The sequence below is a fragment of the Ambystoma mexicanum genome, chromosome 10, assembly GCF_040938575.1.
Source record: "Ambystoma mexicanum isolate Mex_15411 chromosome 10, UKY_AmexF1_1, whole genome shotgun sequence".
Classification (NCBI taxonomy): domain Eukaryota; kingdom Metazoa; phylum Chordata; class Amphibia; order Caudata; family Ambystomatidae; genus Ambystoma; species Ambystoma mexicanum.
This window is the reverse complement of record NC_090932.1, coordinates 1,228,616,169-1,228,636,781: the sequence shown is the minus strand read 5'-3', so window position 1 is coordinate 1,228,636,781 and position 20,613 is coordinate 1,228,616,169. Positions and strand designations below refer to the sequence as shown.

Below are 20,613 nucleotides of genomic sequence, written 5' to 3'. Positions count from 1 at the left end.
ACGCAGATAACGCGCAACTCTTCTTCAAACTTCCCTCTGACCCTCTCCTTACTACTTCCATCATTCCTGACTGCCTATCCGCCATCCAGTCCTGGTGCATCTCCAATGATCTATGCCTCCATGCCAGCAAGACAGAGATCCTTCCTATTGTGACCCATACTCCCTCTTTCTTCCACTCACACTGGCCATCCTCTAGGTCTCCCCCTTCTCCTCCTTCTGAAGCCAGAAACTTTGGAGCCATCTTCGACTCCTCTTTCCTTCCTCCCTCACATCCAGGACCTTGCCAAGAAGTCCCACTTTCAACTCTACCGCCTCAAAGGAATTCTTCCTTTCCTCACTTTCCCCCAGAAGCTCAATGTCTCTAGAGCTCTGTTCTCTCCAGACTAGACTACTGCAATAGCCTATTCCTTAATCTACCCTCTTCTTCTCTATGACCCCTCCAGGTAATCCAGTATAGGGCAGCACTTAATGCTTAGTCATGATATTTAGCAAAGGTACTGTTGGCTTTTTTTTATAATGAAAACGTTCCTAGTGTTTGGTGACTCCTGAGATTATGCATTTGATGTACAGCATTTATAATAAAACAATTCAGACTCAACTGAAATTTTTATGTGAAATCTGCTCTGCTTTGATCTTTGTCAGTTTTGAAGAATGCTGCTGGTTTACCTTTCTGTTTTTCAGAGTACTGCCATGGCATATGGCTCCGTCACAGAGCACAATGTCTACACCTGTACCGGTCATCCACTGAAGTCTGACATCGCCAATATCCTAAACTGGATGCTGAATGTGGATTTTACCACAGCCTACAAAAGTATCCTTGCATTTGCTTCCTGGATTAAGGTTTGAGTCCATACTCAATTAGTGAGGGTGGAAGAATACTGAAGCAGCGTTTCACCTACTCTGCTTTGCATTGCCTCTGTTTTCACTTGGAGGTTGGGCAATGTCTTTAAACTTGATATACATTCTTGAAGAACACCTGTACCACCTATAAGAGCAGCATCTTTGACTTTCTGTCCTGTTCCACAAAACAGATAACATTATAAACTTCTTTGACCCTGTCCACATGGAACTAAATGTGAATCATTCATTGATTAATACCTCCCATACTCGGGCAGAAATGCAACTAATCATATCAAGTTGGGTTAGAAACAGCCTTTCTATATGACAGGGCTACGAAATCCTGAACACGGGAGGCAGGTTTTAAGAAGGCCTCTTACTCGCTCAGGCGAACGCAAATGCAAGCACACGCACGCAAGCACACACAAGCATAGACACGTGGATAGCCAAACAGACAGACAAGCACACATACGCAGTCAAGTACCGATAAGCAGTGTATGGACAGCAGCAGTGTAAGTTTCTCCCCAAAAGAAAAGGAAAATATCATAGTAACAGATGTTAAAGTTTCATCTTGCATATCGGAGAAGGACAGCATCAGTGCATCTTTGCTCACATACGTAGAAAATATACAGGCTGCAACTGTTTAGGTTATATAACCGATCTGAGTGAGCAGTACTTAAACAGTACCTCACACATGGTTGGGGGTATAACAGATTAGGCTTTCTTTGCACACAGTACAGATAGAACACAGTAGATCAGTCGTGCAGGCTTCCTCCAGCATTTGTAATGAGTACAGCTTGAACAGTATCAGTGTAAGCTTCACTTTTTCTTGCATCAAAGAACAGGTACGGCATGGGCAAGACCACTGCAACCCTGACCATGCGTCACTTATACAGAAAAGGTTGGAAGTGCTTCATCACAAACCGAAAAAGTGGGTAAGCGCATGGGTAACAATTTCAGGTGGCAAGCTGCTAGCCAGCCATACAAAGTCACTAGCTACCTCAATTCTACACATAAACACACCACACCATTTCTTACTCGCCTTGTGTCAATTGTCAACCAATAGTTATGGCACATTATCAGCCCTTTGTAAGACCCCTGCAATGACCATCTCATATGTGCCAATCATCCAAATATTTAAAGTAAAGCCAATTTTCGTTTATACTGTTACCGTTTTCTGGTTTTCACTTTGTTGCAGAAAATCGTTTATCCTGAGTAAAATGTAATTCGGTAATACATATCACCTCATAATGTCACCCAATTCTTTATTTTTGCTAATATTGTAATCTTTTGTGATAAATGGTTGTGGTGAATTTCACGCCACGGTTGGCGCTGTCATCTCCTGGCACAAGATGATCTCTTAACTTTTGCATCCCTCCGCTGCTGTTACTAAGAATATGATGGGGTTGCTAGCGGAGAAAGGTATTTGTAAGGTTTGCACTGCTAATTATATTGCATTTGCGTGGCCAGGTGTAGTTGCTGGTCAGCTTTCTAGCTTTTCCTTTTCAGTGAAGCGATCTGTACCAATGAGGTAATCCTGGAGAGCTGTTAATTCAAAGAATGACACACTGGCTCACTGCAGTATGATCGCAAGTCTACCACGGCTACCCCGACATTGGCACAGGCAAGCATCCGCCGCGAGTATGCACCCACATGCGCTACACAGGTTATTAAGTGGGTATTACAAACTGGAGTTCAGCAACAGTGGTCTGGGTGAGGGGAAACCAGTGGGAACAGAGTTCCACTTCTATGTAACTTAATATTAGTAGTTCCCCAGGATGGGGTCTGTAATCGATTCACATGCTCATGAATATTCCCCGTCGTCAGGCTGGGAATCCTCTGTAAAAAGAAAAAAAGTGTATTTAGTTTATAAACTGTCTTTCTCATATAAAGCAATCACTGAGCTTTGGGTCATACTGCCCCCAGCCAATGACTGCCCCTCCTCTGGCAGCCATCTTCAGATTTTTGCAGCACGTTCAAGCGTTGGGAGTCCTTATGTTTTGCTCTTTGGCCTTTTCTGTGTTTTTTTGCTTTTGCGATAGGAACATTCTATTTTTCGGTCAATCGAGTCTGTGTGCTCCATTGGTTATCCTTCCGATTAACGGCAACCCATTTTTTGGCATCTTTCATCGCGCTGTAAGGGCGGAAATCATCAAGTTTTCTTCTTGGAAGCTTCCAGAAGTCTTCAGGCCTACACCGCGCCGGATCATGTCAGAGGAGAAGGACGGAACCTACCTCTTCAAGCTGTGCACCAGCTGCGGTTTGCAGAATGTTTTTTCTGATGACAAGCATTCCCAGTTCCTGTATTGTCTACACCCGGCGCATAAAGAAGATTGTGAGATCTGCCGTGGCTTCACCAAGCGCACGATGAAGGATCGACACGTCGGGTTGGCAGTGTGGCTCAAGGCCAGGGCCTCTACCCCAGGCGATTCACAGGGGCATGCCTCTTCCGGATCCAGCTAACCTGAGCAGGCTTCTAAGTCCTTTGCCATTTGATGGGGCCCAAAACCAGACAGAGCACCGTGAGTCTGCTTCTGTCGGGGTCGCCGCTTCAGCGAGTCCTGCGACAGTCCAGGTGCGTTCATCGTCTCCGTCGGACTCGATCTCCAGCCACCGAGGAAGTCAGCTACCCTAGGAAAGCTGTGGAGAACGCCGGATAAGGCCAAACAGGGAAAGTGTCCAAACCGCCCGTGACGAAGGCCAAGCAGGACAAGGTGTCCGAGCTGCCAGTGGAGAAGACCAAGATGGCCGACCTGCCTCTGAAGGCCCAGGTGGTCCATGCCAAATCCTCCTCCTCCTCCTCGATCGAGATGGTGGTGGCCTCCCCTTCAAAGGCAAAAGGGGCTGACCCCCATCCAGGGTCCCCCAGCGGCAGCCAGAGTGTCTCTCCCGGCCAGGAGAGAGCCTTCATCAAAGCCAATCAAAAAGACTCTGGAGAAGAGGATGCCGGACCTCAGCCTGAAGAATGGGGGATGGAGGGGAAGAACTGTAGGGCACGGACATTTCTTTGTCCGCCGAGGAGGAGATACTTTCCGTCCACACCATCCACGGTGGTGACTATGATGACGATGGGAACGCCAAAGAGAGCCCCGCCAGAAGCGACGATGTTGATACCGTCGACGGGGACGACGACTCTGGCGCTGGGCCCAGTGACCCTGTTCCCCAGGTGCCCCCTAGATTTGTCGCAGCATATCCTCTCGACACTCCACATGCTGTTGTCGGAGATTCAGAGGAGATTGCTGACGGCTCCAACAGCTCCAGCGACACGACCAGTGGCCCTGTTGACACCGGGGCAGCCACCGGCGAAGAAGAGGAGACACCCTACGCCTCCATTCCAACTGTTGCCCCCCCCCCGGACACAGCGACGACAGAAACAGACGATGACGCAGGGCTGGGAGACCCTGCAACGCCGGGAGGCGAAGAGGAAGACTATCCTGTTGGTACCACTCCTGGACAACGTCTGGGATGAGGGGCTGGCATTGCTGAAGAACCCTACTTCAGCCCAAGCGAAGAGAGACCGGCTTGAGAAAAAGTACCGGGTGCCAGAGTCTGCGCCCAAGTAGATGCGGTCTCAGCCGGTGCCGGACTGTGTTCTCGGTGGCCACCAGGAAGAAGTCGTCAAGTTCATAGCCTTCTTCATCTGTACCCCCGGACAACAAGGGGAAGAAATTGGATTCCATGGGTAGATAGGTAATCTCCTTGGCGGCGACGACAGTACAATCGGCCAACGCCTTGGCGATCGTGGCCAAATACGACCAGGAGCTTTGGTATAAGATGGCTCCGCTCCTGGATTTCCTCCCCGATGACCAGCTGGTCGAGGCTTTGGAGATCCTCCAGGAAGGCGAGGTGGCGTCTGACCATGCCATCACGGTGTCACTGGACATTGCGGACACGGGTTTCTGCCAGATGGACAACAGGATTTGCCTTCGCCGTCATAGCTGGCTGAAAACCACCAACTTCAGGCAGGAGGTCCAGACGAGGGTCCTTGACATACCGTTCGACTGAGACAACCTGTTCGCAAAAGCCGTCGATTAATCCCTCCAGGCCATCAAGACCGACGCAGAGATGGCCCGTGCCTTGGGCACTCTGCAGCAACACCGGCCGTCCTTTCATTCATCTGGAGGGAAGTCTAGCAGGTCTTCAAAAGGTTTCGGCAGGAGCTCATCCTCTTACCGCCAACCCTCCCGCTCCTCAACCCAGGAAGTCAACAGGGGTCGCTCCAAGGCCTTCGGAGGTGGCCGTCGTCCTCGAGAAGGTTCCCAGGACGGCGCGCCTACCGCCAAGCAGGATTGAACCGGCCAGGACGTCGGGCCCCTGCACCCCGGTGGGAGGCTGGCTGGTGAAGGTCATCAGCGTGTGGGAGACAATCTCCACTGATCGATGGGTGCTGGATGCTCTCGCCCATGGACACACTTTAGAGTTCCAACGGAAGTGCCCGTGAATACCACCAGTGGCCCGACAGGAACAACTCAGCTGCTGCTGGAAGTTTGTGCCATGTTTAAAAAAAAAGGGGCGATAGCGCTAATTCCAAAGCAACTACAGGGCGGAGTTTAATCAAGGTACTTTCTCGTAAGAAAGAAGACTGGGGTCTGGAGGTCCATCCTCGACCTACGACGGTTCAACAATCAACAAGTACATGAAGTCCCAGAGGTTCAAGATGGTCACACTGCAGCACATGCTCAGCCAGCTGGTGGAGGGGGACTTTCTTTCGTCGTCTGCTCTAGAGGACGTGTATTTCCACTTCTCCAGCATGGGGTCTGGCATGGATTCACATGCTCATGAATATTCCCCGTCGTCAGGCTGGGAATCCTCGGTAAAGAAAAATATCAGTTTTGTTTCTGATCTGTCTTTCTTAGTAGTAACCAATCACTGATCTCTGGGTCATACTGCCCCCAGCCAATGACTGCCCTCTCCCTAAGCCCCACCTCTGGCAGCCATTCTCAGATTTTTACTGCACGCTCAAGTGTTGAGAGTCCTCGTGTTTAGCTCTCTGGTTTTTTACTGCGTTTTCACGCTTTTTCAGGAGATTTTCTCATTTTTTCAGTTTAATCGAGCCTCAAGGGTAAAGTTTTCGTCGAGTTTATACTTCTTGGAGGTTTCCGGAAGATCTACGGCCTACCTCAGCGGACATGGCCCAGGACAGGGGAAGCTCGACGCCCAGATCCAAGCTGTTGAGGTGCTGCCCTGGATGTGGATTACAGAACGTTTTCAAGGAGGACAAGCATTCGCGATGTCTCTACTGTCTCCATGAGGACAAGACACATGTGGAGAAAGACTGTGCGTTCTGCAAGAACCTTTCGGAACGGACCAAACAAGATCGTCGTTCCCGCCACGCCGCCTGGCTGGAGAAGGGCACAGCAGGTGAGAAGGCGAGGAAGAAGTCTGAGCGGACTTCTAAGTCCTGTGAGGGCTCCCCGGCGACGGGGGCCCAACAGAAGGCCAAGCACTGCAAGTCCGCGGGCACCGGGAGCGCCAAAAGGTCGCTCTTCAGTTGCAAAGCAGGGCGCTACTTCCCCGGCACGTTCGACCACGAGCCAGCGCTCTGGTTCGGGGAAGAGGAAGTTCGAGAACCCGGGTAGGCCGCTGGAGCGGACCCGGTCGATCTCGAAGGGGGAGCGAGGCGCTGACCCTCCCCCCAAGGCGAAGACCCAGGACGCACCTAAGGTGGTGAGGGCTTTGATCCACCCGGCAAAGGCCTCTGTCGAAGTGGTCGCTGTGACCCTTGCGAAGCCGGCTGAGACTACGCCTGTGGAAACGCCCGCCGGGCCCAGAGTAACCCTGCCACTGCGGAGGGATTCCTCTTTCCAGCCCATCGCTAAGACCCCCGTGAACCCCCGGCTGAAAAAGAGGGGGGGGGGGCGGTGGACATTGCAGACTCGGAATCAGCCTCTGAGGAGGAACTGGTGGAAACCGAGAAGGGTCTCAACGAGAGGGCCTCAGCGAGAGGTTCATAGGCCTCAACGAGAGGTTCGAGAAGGTTCGATCCCAGGGGGCGGTCCCTGCTGACGTGATCGAAGATAGCAATGACGACGACGAACAGGGCCCAGTGGAACGGCCATCCCGTCAGTCGCAGCCGTTGCCCGAGCCCCAGGATAGCTCGGCGGCCATTTTGTTGGCAATCCAATCCTTATGCACTGAGATAAGGACGAGATTACCATGGACCTCGACGGAGGATCCAGAACCAGGCCCGTCGGAAAGCCCTCCGAACAAGCGGAGGAGAGTCCACCCTGCTCCGCCCTTCGTGGCTACGAGACCGGTGGACCCCTCATCCCCCTTGCCGGACCCTAGAGAGGATACGGCGACGGATACAGCCACGGGGACGGACGATGACGGTGGCGATGACACAGCAGACATCCCGTCGTCACCCCTAGCCCCCCCACCCCGCGGGCATCTCTAGCCGACAAAATTGGCTCTTTCCACGCCATGATAACCAGGGCATCCGAGCTCTTCCAGCTCTGTCCTGAAGAACAGAAAAAGGAGGGGTTTCTTTACCAATGACGAGAGGCCAAGAGGAAGACAGTCCTCGCGGTGCGTTTACTCAATGACATCTGGGAGGAGGGGCTTGCTGTCCTCAAGAACCCTTCCACGACACCAGCCAAGAGGGACAGGTACGGGAAGAAGTACCGAGTCCCCGATGCCGCCCCCTTGTGCCTCAGGGCCCCGCCCACGCCAGACTTGGTCGTCTCGGCAGCAGCTAAGAAGGCGGCGGCGGGTGCGCCGGCTTCAACTTCCACCTCCCGGCTGGACAGCGAGGGCAAGAAGTTGGACTCTATGGGACGACGAGTCATCTCGTCGGCGGCGACAACGATGAAGGCGGCCAATGCCTTAGCGATCGTGGCCTGCTACGACAGGGAGCTCTGGTTCAAGATTGCTCCCCTGCTAGACTTCCTGCCTGATGACAAAAGGGCAGAGGCCCTAGAAATTCTGCAGGAAGGCGAGGTGGCGTCGGATCATGCCATAACGGTGGCAACGGACATTGCCGATACCGGATTTCGCCAACTGGGCAACAGAGTTTGCCTCCGACGACGAGGATGACTCAAGGCGACAGACTTTCGCCAGGACGTCCAGACCAGGGTGTTGGACATGCCGTTCGACGGCAACAACCTTTTTGGTAAGGCAGTGGATGAGTCCCTACAGACCATCAAGACCGACTCGGAGACGGCCCGGGCCCTGTGGGTGCTTCAACAGCGGCGGCCCTTTCGGAGCTCCGGAGGCAGACAGGGTGCCTCCAAAGGATCCAGCGGTGGCTCCTCCACTTACCAACAGGCAGCCCTCTCCTCTTCCCAGGAGGCCTACAGAGGTCGCGGCAAACAAGGGGGATCCCGCAGTCATCGCCAAGGAGGCCAAGGCGGCGAGGCCGCCTCCAAGCAAGACTGACCCAGCCGTGTTGTCGGGCCCCCACCAAAGCACCCCGGTGGGAGGCCGGCTGACGAAGTTCGTCAGCGCGTGGGAGTCCATCTCCACCGACCGTTGGGTGTTGGACACCCTGGCCAACGGGCACTCGCTGGAATTCCAAAAGGAGTGCCCTCGCATTCCTCCCGCGGCCAGGAAGGAGAATCACGTCCCTCAACTACTGTTGGAGGTAAAGGCAATGCTCAAGAACGGTGCCATCGAGCTCTTCCCCAGAGGGCTCCGGGGCTCCGGAGTGTACTCGAGGTACTTCCTCGTCAGGAAGAAGACAGGCGGTTGGCGCCCCATCCTGGACCTGTGTCGCTTAAACAAGTACATCAAGGCGCAGAAATTAGGATGGTCACCCTCCAGCACGTGCTGGGACAGCTGGAGGAAGCGACTTCCTATCGTCTTTGGACCTGGAGGATGCTTACTTCCACATCCCTATTCTAAAAAGGCACAGGAAGTTCCTCAGGTTCGTGGTTCAGGGACGCCACTACCAATTCAGGGCCCTACCGTTCGGATTAAAGTCGGCACCCAGGGTTTTCACCAAGTGCCTTTCACCAGTGGCGCCGTGGCTGCGTCTGCAGGGGATCCACATTTACCCCTAGCTGGACGACTGGCTAATCCGGGCAAGGACAAGGGAACCCAAATCCCACCTGGTTCCACCGCAGATAGCACTGTTTCTGGGAGCGAAGCTCGATACAGTGGGGCAATTGGCCTCCCCTTCAGAGGAGAGGACCAAGACCATCCTGGGCAAGGTGCGGCGCCTGCTAGCCACGGACGTGGCCAGGGTGAGGTCCATAAAGTCCCTCCTCGGGATGATGTCCTCGTGCATCTACCTTGTACCCCTTTGCAGACTTCGGATGCGTCCGCTACAGGAGTTTCTCGACGCCCGCTGGCTCCAAGCGAGGGGCTGTTTCGAGGACAGGATCCCTCTCGACAAGGAGTTCCGTCGGGCGATCTTATGGTGGGGCATCTGTGCTCACCTCACGACAGGCACGGAATTTCAAATCCCGGCGTTTCAGGAGACCGTGACAACGGACGCCTCTCTGGAGGGTTGGGGGGGCCTCACACCGGAGACCTCCACGCAAGAGGCCTTTTGCTCCCGGAGGAGAGGTCTCTCCACATCAACATTCTGGAGCTCCGAGCAGTGTTCTGGGCTCTCAAGTCGTTCCTTCCGTCCCTCAAGGGCAAAGTGGTGAGGATCTTCACCGACAACACCACCACGATGTTATATATACGGAAGCAAGGAGGCACCAGATCCCAGCCCTATCCAAGGAGGCCCAGGATCTGTGGCACTGGGCGGTTGCCCAGGGGATTTTTCTGGTTCCCTTCCACCTGGCAGGAATAAAAAACGCCATTGCGGACTCACTCAGCAGGGAGCTGCGCTCGTGCCACGAGTGGGAACTGCCCCAGGACCAAGTGGATCGACTCTTCCAACGATGGGGCAAACCCCAGATCGATCTGTTCGCGACAGCGACGAACTCCAAGTGCCAGAGGTTCGCCAGCAGGTTCCCTTAGTCGAGGAGCATGGGCGATGCTTTCTCGTTCCCTTGGGACAGCCTGTTTCTATACGCGTTCCCTCCGTTGCCGTTGCTGCTCCGCCTCATCAACCAGCTCAAGAGGTCCAGGTGCAGGATGATCCTCGTCGCACCGGTGTGGCCGAGGCAGATCTGGTTCCCGGACCTTCTGGACTTGTCAACATCCCCACTAGTCAAGCTGCCGGCGGACGCGGATCTTCTCTCCAGAGAAGGAGGTGCCATTCTCCATCATGACCCACAGTCACTGAACTTGCAGGCCTGGCTCCTGCAGCACTAAAGTATGGAGGGTACGATATCCCGGCTGATTGCAGAGAGGTTCTTGCAAGGGCGTCCTCGACTCTCAAGTTTTACGGCCATAAGTGGAAGAGGTTCTCTGTCTGGTGCCGTGCACAGAAGATTAACCCTCTGCGGATTACGGCCCCTCAAGTGCTGCCGTACCTACTGTCGCTGGCCAAAGCTGGACTGGCTCACGCCTCCATAAAAATACATCTGGCTGCCATTTCCCGATACACCAGGACTACGGGACGGGCCCCTGCCCTGGCGTGGACACTTAATGTGGTGCTTACCAGGCTCATGGGAGCCCCATTTGAGCCTATGCATTTGGCGCCTTTGAGGTTCCTGTCATGGAAGACAGCGTTACTCGTGGCCATCACTTCTGCACGACGAGTGGGAGAGATTCAGGCCCTATCTTGCAAGCCTCCATACTTGACTTTTCATGACACGAGGGTAGTGCTGAGGACGCACCCCTCCTTCATGCCCAAGGTGCCGTCGGACTTCCACCTCAACGAGCCCTTGGTGTTACCAGTTTTCTTCCTGTCGCCTTCGACGCCGGCCGAGAGGACTTTGCACTCGCTGGATGTAGCTAGAGCGCTGAAGTTCTACGTGGACCGCACGAAGAGTTTTCGGAAGACGTCACAACTGAACTTTGGGTCTGTGAATCAAGGGAAGGCTCTCTCGAAGATTCCATTTCCAGATGGCTCTCCGGCTGCATCATGCATTGTCACCGGTTGGCAAACCGACCACTGCCCGGCCGTCGGAGAGCCCATTCGACCAGAGCGATCACTGCTACCACAGCGTTCCTGTCTGGTGTGCCCCTGCTGGACATCTGCAGGGCTGCTACGTGGAGGTTGACGCACACCTTCACAAGATTCTACTGCGTCGATCGGGACTCCAGGGAGGAGTCCAGGGTCAGCCAAGCAGTGCTGCGCAACCTGTTCGCTTAAGGTGAGCCTGGTGAGGAGGTAAGAGATGCTTAATGTTGAGTTGTTGTATTGCTTAATGTTGAGCCTGTTGCCACCTCCCGTGGTTGTGCATGTGTATACTGCTATGTATTATTTTATTCATGAGCATGTGAATCCATGCCAGACCCCATGCTGGAGAAGGAACAAGTTACTTACCTGTAACTGTTGTTCTCCAGCATGGGTCTGGCATGGATTCACATGCGAACCCTCCCACCTACCCCTCTGCGGCTCTTCACTTGGTCATACTGCCACTTGGTGTGCTACCAAATCTGAGGATGGCTGCCAGAGGCGGGGCTTAGGGAGAGGGCTGTCATTGGCTGGGGGCAGTATGACCCAGAGATCAGTGATTGATTACTACTAAGAAAGACAGATCAGAAACGAAACTGATACTGATTTTTTCTTTACCGAGGATTCCCAGCGTGACGACGGGGAATATTCATGAGCATGTGAATCCATGCCAGACCCATGCTGGAGAACAACAGTTAAAGATAAGTAACTTGTTCCATACCCATACACAGAGGACACTGCATGTTTCGTTCAAGGGAAGCATTACTAGTTCAAGGCTCTTCCCTTCGGACTGAAGTTAGTGCCCAGAGTCTCCACCAAGTGCTTGGCTCCGGTGGCGGCCCACCTACAACTGCAAGGGATCCACGTGTACCCTTACCTGGACGACTAGCTCATCCGAGCGGATCAAAGGACATCGCCCTCGACCATACGGCAAAGACCGTCTGCTGTTGACTGAGCTGGGGTTCTCGGAGAATTATGCAAAGGCCTGCTCGACTCCATTGCAGGGCGCGCTGTTCCTGGGATCCAGGCTTGACACTGTGTCCTGCCTGCTGTCACCGTCGGAGGAAAGGATATCGGCCATCTTGGGCAAGGTGCAACAGCTGTTGCCACTGAAGTCTCTGCATGATGTCATCATACATATACCTGATTCGGCTCTGCAGGTTACGGATGCGCCCGCTGCAGGAATTCCTCGACGCCTGTTGGGTCCAGGTGTCTGGAGGCATCCAGGACAGGATCACGCTCGACGAGGAGTTCCGTCGAACGATAAGGTGGTGGGGCGTGCGCTCCAATATCCCCGGAGGCACGGATTTCCAGAGCCCCCCGTACCAGGAGACAGTCACAAAGGACACTTGCCTGGACGGATGGGGAGCCCACACCAGACGTCTTCACGCAAGAGGCCTGTGGCTGCCGGAGAAGACACTACTCATCAACGTTCTGCAACTAGGGGCAGTGTTTTGGGCCCTCAAGCCGTTTCTGCCATCCCTCAAGGGCAATGTGGTGAGGGTCTTCACGGTGGTGTCGTATATAGGATTGTGAATATTAGCCAGTACTGGATCTAGATAGAAATGCAGAGATATTCACGTGCCACATCTAGAAAGAACGTGGAAATGTAGCACATCACTTCTAGACAGCAATGCCAATAACCGACCCACTAGCAATGTCACCCCTCTGCATACACCTCTCAAACTCTAACCAAACACAAACATATAGCACAACAAACTGCACAAACTTCACTACACCGCAACAACAAAACAAACCACACATAAACTTGCACAACAGCACACAACGGCTACCAAATGGAATGCACCCAAAACCCAGCGAACAGTGTTAATCAGCTTGAGGCTGCCAATGGCACATCAATGCTCTCGCACTTTTCCTGCTTGTTGCCACTAACTCACCTGCATCCCTTTTCAGAACCGCCAGAGCGCCAGGGGACCACTCCGGTGGTGATAGTGCGCTGTAAAAATATCCTTTAACATTAACAATGTTTTACATCCGGAAACAGGGGGGCACCAGCTCCTCAGCGCTCTTCAAAGAGGCGCAGGACTTGTGGCACTGGGCTGTCGCCCAGGGGATGCTCCTCATTCAGTTTCACCTGGCAGGGATAAAGAACACCGTCGCTGACTCCCTCAGCAGGGAGCTGCGCTCTTGCCAAGACTGGGAGCGTTGGCATGATCAAGTGGACAACCTTTTCCTCAAATGCGGCAGTCCCCAGATCGACTTGTTTGCGACAGCGACGAACACCAAGTGCTGGAGGTTCGCCAGCAGATTCCCCCAGCCGGGGAGCATGGGGGACGCATTCACATTCCCTTGTGAAGGCCTGTTTCTGTTTGCGTTCCTTCCATTGCCGTTACTTATTCGAGTCATCAGTCAACTCAGACGGTACCGGTGCAGGATGATCCTCGTCGCACCAGCGTGGACGAGGCAGATCTGGTACCCGGACCTTTTCAGCATGTCAGCATTCCCCCCAGCGTCCCCTCCAGCCAAGCTGCCAGTGGTCGCGGATCGTCTTGCCAGGGAAGGAGGTGCAATTTTACACTAAGACCCGGGGTCTCTGAACCTGAAGGCCTGACTCCTGCAGCATTAGAGTTCAGTGGCTATGATCTTCTGGCGGACTGCAGGGAGGTACTTTCCAAGGCCAGGGCGTCGTCTACGTTGAATGCCGCCAAAGACGAAACAAACAAAGGGACCAAACCTGGTTTGGGGCGCAGAGTAAATCTCAAGAAGGACCTTTCCAGCAAAAAATGGAGAAAAAAAGACGACCAGGGCCATTTTGACGAAATTGGCACCTATGGGTGCCTTGGCTGCGAACGCAGCATGCGGTAAAAACACACAATGGTAGTAAAAAGTAAACCACTGCCACCTGCCATTAATTGTAGAAAGGGTAACATGAAAATGTTATATGAGAAACTAGACAAAGGTGATACTAAGTAACCCCTCCAGCACCCTATGGTAAAATAGTGTGGGCTGGGTCTAGAAAGTTAAAACATGTAAGTAAAGTCAATTTCACTTCACTGCTCTTGGAAACAGTAGTTTCACCAAGAGAAGGTATTTAAACCTTTGGGAAATCTAAGAGACTTCCCTGTGCTATTGCACTGTTGTGTGTCACAATGTAAAAGATTATGCCTATGGAGTTTGTCAGACTCCAAAGTTAAAAGAAACACGAGAGTCTAAATCACAATAAAAATACATGAGAGAGCGAGGAAAAGGGCTCACTCTCCCCAGGTTAGAAATTAAAAGTCCTGAAGTCAAGCAAAAGAGATGGGGGGGTCTCTAAGGTAGAAGGGAATTAGCATATTTCTGAGAATTCTCCCTAACAAGAATAATATGTTAAGAGAGGAGATCCATCTTATGGATGGTAGGATAGATTGGAGACAAATATAAAAGCAGATGTATTTTTATCAGAAATGTCATATAACGAAACAAAGTAAACTTCTCACTGCCGCAGTCTGTTATCTTGATGCAAATCAATTTGGTGGCAGAAAACCGAGATGAGAGATTGTAAATCACAGTCACCCTCCTTCAATAGTATGCATCAAAGGTCCATTGGCAGAGACGGTCTATACCTTATTTTGACGTGGAGACTGTGAGCCTATGGCCTAGGGATTTTATATATTCTGGGGCGGTGGTCACTGCCTTATAGTTAAGGTGCAGCATGTGTACAGACTTTTCCCAAAATTCTATTGGCAATAACATTTGACACTGGATGGATTTGGGTGAAAATGTATGTCCAAACCAAAGGTCGTGTTTCCACCACCCGCTCCTCCACCGAAACGGGAAAGTTTGGAATAAATGTGTTAAAAGTTTAAAAAGCTGATGCTGTGCACCAATTGAACATGGCGAGAAAACCCCTTGACAGATTTGGACCAAATAAGGAACAACTTGGGCACAAAGCACCGCAGATGTGCATTTTGCTGGATTTGAGTAAAACCGTATAGTCGTTTTTAAAAAATATTTGCAGGCGAAGGGGGTGTTGCTTACATCCAAAATACATATATTCCTCCCATGGTGCTTTTATGAAATCGACAGATGTTTTATTTTTCTGCTTGATTCAAACGATTCCCACAGTAATACCAGGGGTAGCCAAAAATGAAAAGAGCTCAAAATGCTATTTGGAGGTGGAAAATGAGCGTGTTCATATCAGGCTAGAGGTGGGGGATGAGGAAAGACGGCAATATGGGAAGTGGGGGAGTTTTCGTTGGCCTGGGGAGCCTGTTTGGGATTAGTACATGTTCTGCTTATTGGGGGAATCTATTGGATTCCCACACTGTTGCAAGACCCGCTTGAACAAAAGAAAATGGGTCTCACAAACTGAACATTGAAAGGGAGTAGTGGTGTCAGGGAGAGAAAACATAATGCAAGTTAGTGGGGGACCAAAAAAAAGAGGGGGCACATGGTGAGTGCGGGTGGCAGGTGAAGACTGTCTTTTCCTTTTCCAGTTTTCCTGTTACTGCAGAAATATGTAATTGTACTGTTGTCCTCTTCCTTCTCCTCACCTCTTTTCTTCCTCCAAATAGCATTTTGCACACTTCATTTTCAGCTTCTCCCAATATTATCACGGGCGTTGATCGCATAGAGCAAAAAAAGGTGGATTTTCATTTCTGAAAAACCTTTGTCATAAAGCCATGAGATGGATATATACACATATATATTTCTGAGGCTTGTGGATCTGCTTAGATCACATGCTATGGATAGGCTGACATCTAGTGGTAGTCGTGGAGTATTACATGATACGAAACTGAAAGGGACATTGATTGGGCACGCCAGTAATACTATCCCTAGTGTTAAGTCTACTGTACCCATGGTCCTTCACGTGTCGAGGTCCCTCAGATATTTTTTTCCCGCCATAGTGTCGGTTGATAAATATAGTTCCTTAGGTTAACACCTTTTGCTAGACAAAGTTTATCTTTAGACTGTCTTCCTATCCTTTCTTCAACTGCCCATCGCCCGCTGCACTATCAACTGCTTCAGCAGCTTTCGATGAACGGCACCATTGTCGACGATTACAACCGTCTCGACGATCAACGACTGGAGCCTTCCTAGGCCTCACTGATCCTCGTCCCCTCACTGTAGGGAGAGTGGGGGGAGGTTTCTTACACACTTTCGTTGCTAGAGAAGGCATCATCTGACCCTCTATCTTCCTTTCCATCGCTGCGCTGCCTTTCCTTTTCTCCATGGAGAATACGCCATTTAAATTTTGTCCATCCTGTAATAGGAAATACCCCTGGAAGACATGCACAAAGTGTGCAATCACTGTCTGCCGAGGGACCACCTCGAAAAAACTTTGCAGGCCAAAAACACGAAAGGACCGCTGAACAAAGCGCTGGGCCACATATCACCTGCACGCCGAAGCCTCCATAGACGTGGCAGGGGAATCTAATGAAGGCAGCATCGGCGACCTAGGTGACGCAGAGGGCGATCGGGCTCATAAGGAACCCTATGTGCAGGCCCCCAACTCCAACAAGCAGGCCAGCTGTCCTGTGACTATGAAGTCACCCGGCAGCAAAGGCACCCTCACTCCACGGCACACTAAGCGCACACCCCACCACTCCACGTCGGCAGGGTGGTCAACCGGTTCGAGCTTTATTCTGTCTTAGGAGAGGTCCTCTAAATTATCTGCATGACAGGTCTCTGAAACCGGCGCCATCACGCCCCGTTTTAGACACTGTGCCTAAAATGGCGCTCCTTCCCCGCGCCGAAGGATGTGCGTCAAAAGGAGTTTCAACTCCCCCCTCTAACATGTCCAAAATGAGAGAGCTCATTAAAAAACACATCCCATCCACCCTTCTACGGCCTAAAACGTCAAACACTGGAGTCTTCGCCCCTGCCTTCCCAGGCCTCTACCTCTAAGGTCAGTAGCTATGCTACTTCCCAAGACCCCCTCTCCAATATCCTACGTTGGCCTACAAACGTGCAGGACACTCGTACCCCCGCAGTCTGCCCAAAATCAACCCCAGAAAGCTTTAATAAGATCATGAGAAGGATGTCCTGTTTTGTAGATTTTATTGACAGACACCCTGATACATTTAGAAATCCCAGGCCTTAACACAGGGAGTAGGGGCAACCAGGGACAAACCACCTGCCAAAGTGCCTCATCTAGACCCCTCTCCACCTAGCACCTCCAGCCAAGCCCACTTCATTGATTCTTGACCCCTCTCAAGACATCTATATGGTGGACCCATCAGGTGGTCAGGACCCCAATTCCCAGGGTGACCAAGGAGACTAGTATGACCAGGATCAGTATTATTATGATGATGATATCTACATCATCCAATCCCTAGATAACCAGGATCAACCAGTAGCTGATTGATAACCAGCTCCAATATGATGAGCTTCTTCTCAAGGCCGGGCCAGCATTTTAAAATTGACACCCATGAGGTACAGGTCGCAAAGGATTTCATGGAGGATATCCTTGCCACACAAAATAGACAAAATAAAGTGTATACAGTTTTCGGTCAATCCGCCCGGTGCTTCATGTCTTTAAGCAAAACAATTCAGAAACTCTAGCGTAGACGGTCATAAGACCAAAACCGTAGGGCACGCAGACATGTTTTGCATTCCTATTCAAAAATGACATATCTCCGCCTGTCCGACCAGTTTCTAGTCAGTCCGTGGGTGTAAACTTGTTTGCATGCTATATAGCAAATCATCCACATCAAGGAGCTCGGAAGTTTTTTCTGACCGCTGATTCCGTTTTTTTTCAACATACTGCACAATGATGGCGATGGCGGGTCTTCTGCATGCATAGGCACACAGAACTGAGATAAAGTGCCTTATCACACAATCCGGTGAAGTGAGTTTTTAATGTATAGCAGTGTGTGTGTTGGGATACATTCCTACAATTGGCTAACATTCTAAGGCACTGTTAGAACGTGTGTATGTAATAGCAGAGCACTGGTGAAGATGCTTCTTTCTTTACAGCATAACGGAAGAATATCAGAAGGAAAAAGGATTTTATAGTGAACTCAACTCACATCCCTTGCCTTCAGCTTGGAAAAAAGTGTCCTAAGGTCAGTAATTGACCACCTCAGAAGTGGCCTTGACTGTATAATAGAAGTGTGCCCAAGATCACTCACTGAGACCCAGTTGTCTCTTTTGCAGGCACCAACAACAATTTAGGATAATATCCATTCAGGAATGTTTGTCCAGCATAACGGCATGGACCCACAACCTGAACCGTTTCCCCATGTGTTGTAATTATCTTTAGGTCAGTAGTTACCTCTCACTGGGTCTCACATGCACCCATCTCCATAGCAATGTCCCTCACTTTGCTCTGTCTTGTGTCATTACAGATATCCATAAGTGAAAGGGTTATATTACCAAACCAGTTTAACAAACACATTTTATGTTCCGTCCTAATGAAGGCCCCCACTTACTTAAATAGGTGGTTGCTTGGATGTGCGAAATCGAATTGCCTCAAGAAGGGCTGCAACACATTGTGTTGACAATATTCCATACATAACATCCCATAGATGGTAACAGAGCCATTCCTTGAACACCCCGCAGGCTAATGTGTTGGAAGAACCTCCTGTGTACAACAAATTTCATCTGTTTGCACCCAAAACTGGAACACAGAAGGAATTAATATTATTTTTTTACCCTAGAAGCATACCTTGTTAGATCTAATATGTATCAACCATCTAAATGTGCCCCACTGATGAAAAGAACACACCTTTACTAAACCCACACTTTTTAAAGTGTATTTGTTTTATTGTATTCTGTTTTTTGATTTACATTAATGAGAAACTGTTTAATAAACTATTACGTCTTTTTTTTTTTTTAATATACGTTCCTTAGTGCAGTGTTTCCAACATCTGCATTGTATTTTGAGAGGAATCACTAGACCTGCACAGAAGAGGGAGGGGTAGATGTATACTCTGTTTATTTTGTCTACTAAAATAACCCGTTTTGAGTATCAGCCCCCCATAACAAAAAACTGCTGAACAGTTTATCCCCGTTCTTCTATCTGTCCAAAGGCGCATACAACCCTCCTTCCTTACACCCAACCTTACCAGGGTCATTAACCTCTGTTTTGAAAAGATGTTAAGGCCTGCCTCCACCAACCCTCTGAACATCAGGTGTCCGCTCAAACCGGATTCCTCTTTTCACCAAAACATGAAAAAAGCCAGACACACCCGTAGTCTCCGCTGAGGCCCCTCCTGATAAAGAAAGCAAACAAATCTACACCTTTGCCAGAAAGGTGGCTTCCTCTGCTGCCTACCAAACTAGGATTGCCAACAACACCACCCTTTTGGCTAGTTGGAACTGCCACAAATGGATGAGCTTGAAAAACAAATTGAAGCTGTTCCATATCCTCAAATATCACAGCTCCTAAATACATTATCAGAGGGCAAGCAACTGCAACTTAAAGAACAACTTGGATGCCGCAGACAATGCAGGGTGCATCATAGCCGAGGGCACGTTGATAAAATATCATGCCCGGCTAAGGCAGTCTGGGTTTAAGTTGCAAATGCAGGCCACACTATTAAATATGCCTTTAAAGCAGTTGAGGACACTCTCAAAGAGTGCCAAAGATGAATGATACCCTGAAGTCTCTCGGGCAGCTTCCCAACAAGCCCTTTGTCCAAAGAGGGGCCTTTAATACCAAAACGTTCTTCTGTGGGCTGAGCCCACAGCGATCCTCAGATTACAGCCAGGGTAGCTAGTCACCTTCATGGGGCACCTCTCAGGGACAGTACTCCCCCAGCGTTCAAAGAGGCTACAAAAGGGCCAGAAGTAGAGGAAGATCCGTCTCCCCCAGGGGTACCACTCCACCCAAGCAATGACACCCCGTTCCAAGTCCCCTTCCATGCTAATTCAGTAGGAGGTCGTATCTCACAATTCACCCACACACGCATGGGAGGGGGATCACCTTGGACAAGTGGGTGTTATCCACCGTAGCGGGCGGTCTACAAAGGCAATCCAACTGCCCGCCCAGAGGACAAGTGCATTCTGCTAGAGGGATTCAAAACACTGGTGGAAATCGTCCCAGCAAACCAGGTAAACAAGGGTATCTTTTCAACGTACTTCCTTGTGCCAAAGAAAGACTTTGCAAAGTGCCCAGTACTAGACCTGCGCCCAGCGAACACGTATGTCAAGCCACAAAGGTTTTGCATGTCTGCGCTTCAGGAAGTGATGGATTTCATGGCAGCATTGGATATGAAAGATGCATAATTTCATATTTTAATGTTCCCAGTGTACAGAAAGTTCTGCGGCGCACTATGCAGCGAGTCAATCCCAGTGTACTCTTATCTGGATGACTGGCTAATAACAGGGGAGTCCCCTCAAATTTGCAAAGACAACACCCAAAGAAGGGGGGTTCTGGGAGTCAGAACCCCCATTGGTTTGCATATTAAGTAACTTTGGGTTTCACCCTAAGTTACCAGGGGAATCCAGACGTGGACCCCTTGCTCACTGTTTTTGGAGAGGCACCTGATGAGGCCAGACTAGGCCGAAACACATGCCTCGGGTTGCTGTTGGTACTCTTGTTGACTAGCAATTCAGTGCTGGACTGCCCCAGGGCAGGACAAAGACTGATATGCATGGGTATTGCTCCTCTGTGAAAGGGACAGTGAGCTAAAGACTTGGTTGAGACTCTCCCGGGGCCATCCACCCAGGAACGGGTCAATGGGCCGTGTTCGTGCTGGTAGAGGAACTCCCAGAACACCTCTTGTTTTGCAACACCCAAAGAACAATCAGCCTTATTTTCCAATTGGGATTCTCCATCAACGACATAAAAATCAGGTATTGTACCCAGTCAAACAAAACAATTCATGGGAGCAATCATAAAGACAAAGGAGGGGCTAGTCTTTCCC

General features: G+C 50.7%; 1 protein-coding gene across 1 annotated transcript in view; it reads left to right on the top strand.

The window, feature by feature from the left end:
• The window catches only part of RFC5 (replication factor C subunit 5), a 513,723-nt gene that overhangs the window by 241,673 nt on the left and 251,437 nt on the right, over positions 1-20,613 (top strand). The window contains exon 8 of the mRNA XM_069619205.1: positions 682-811. Within this exon, the coding sequence (XP_069475306.1) occupies positions 682-811 (130 nt within the window). The remainder of the gene's footprint in view (positions 1-681; positions 812-20,613) is intronic.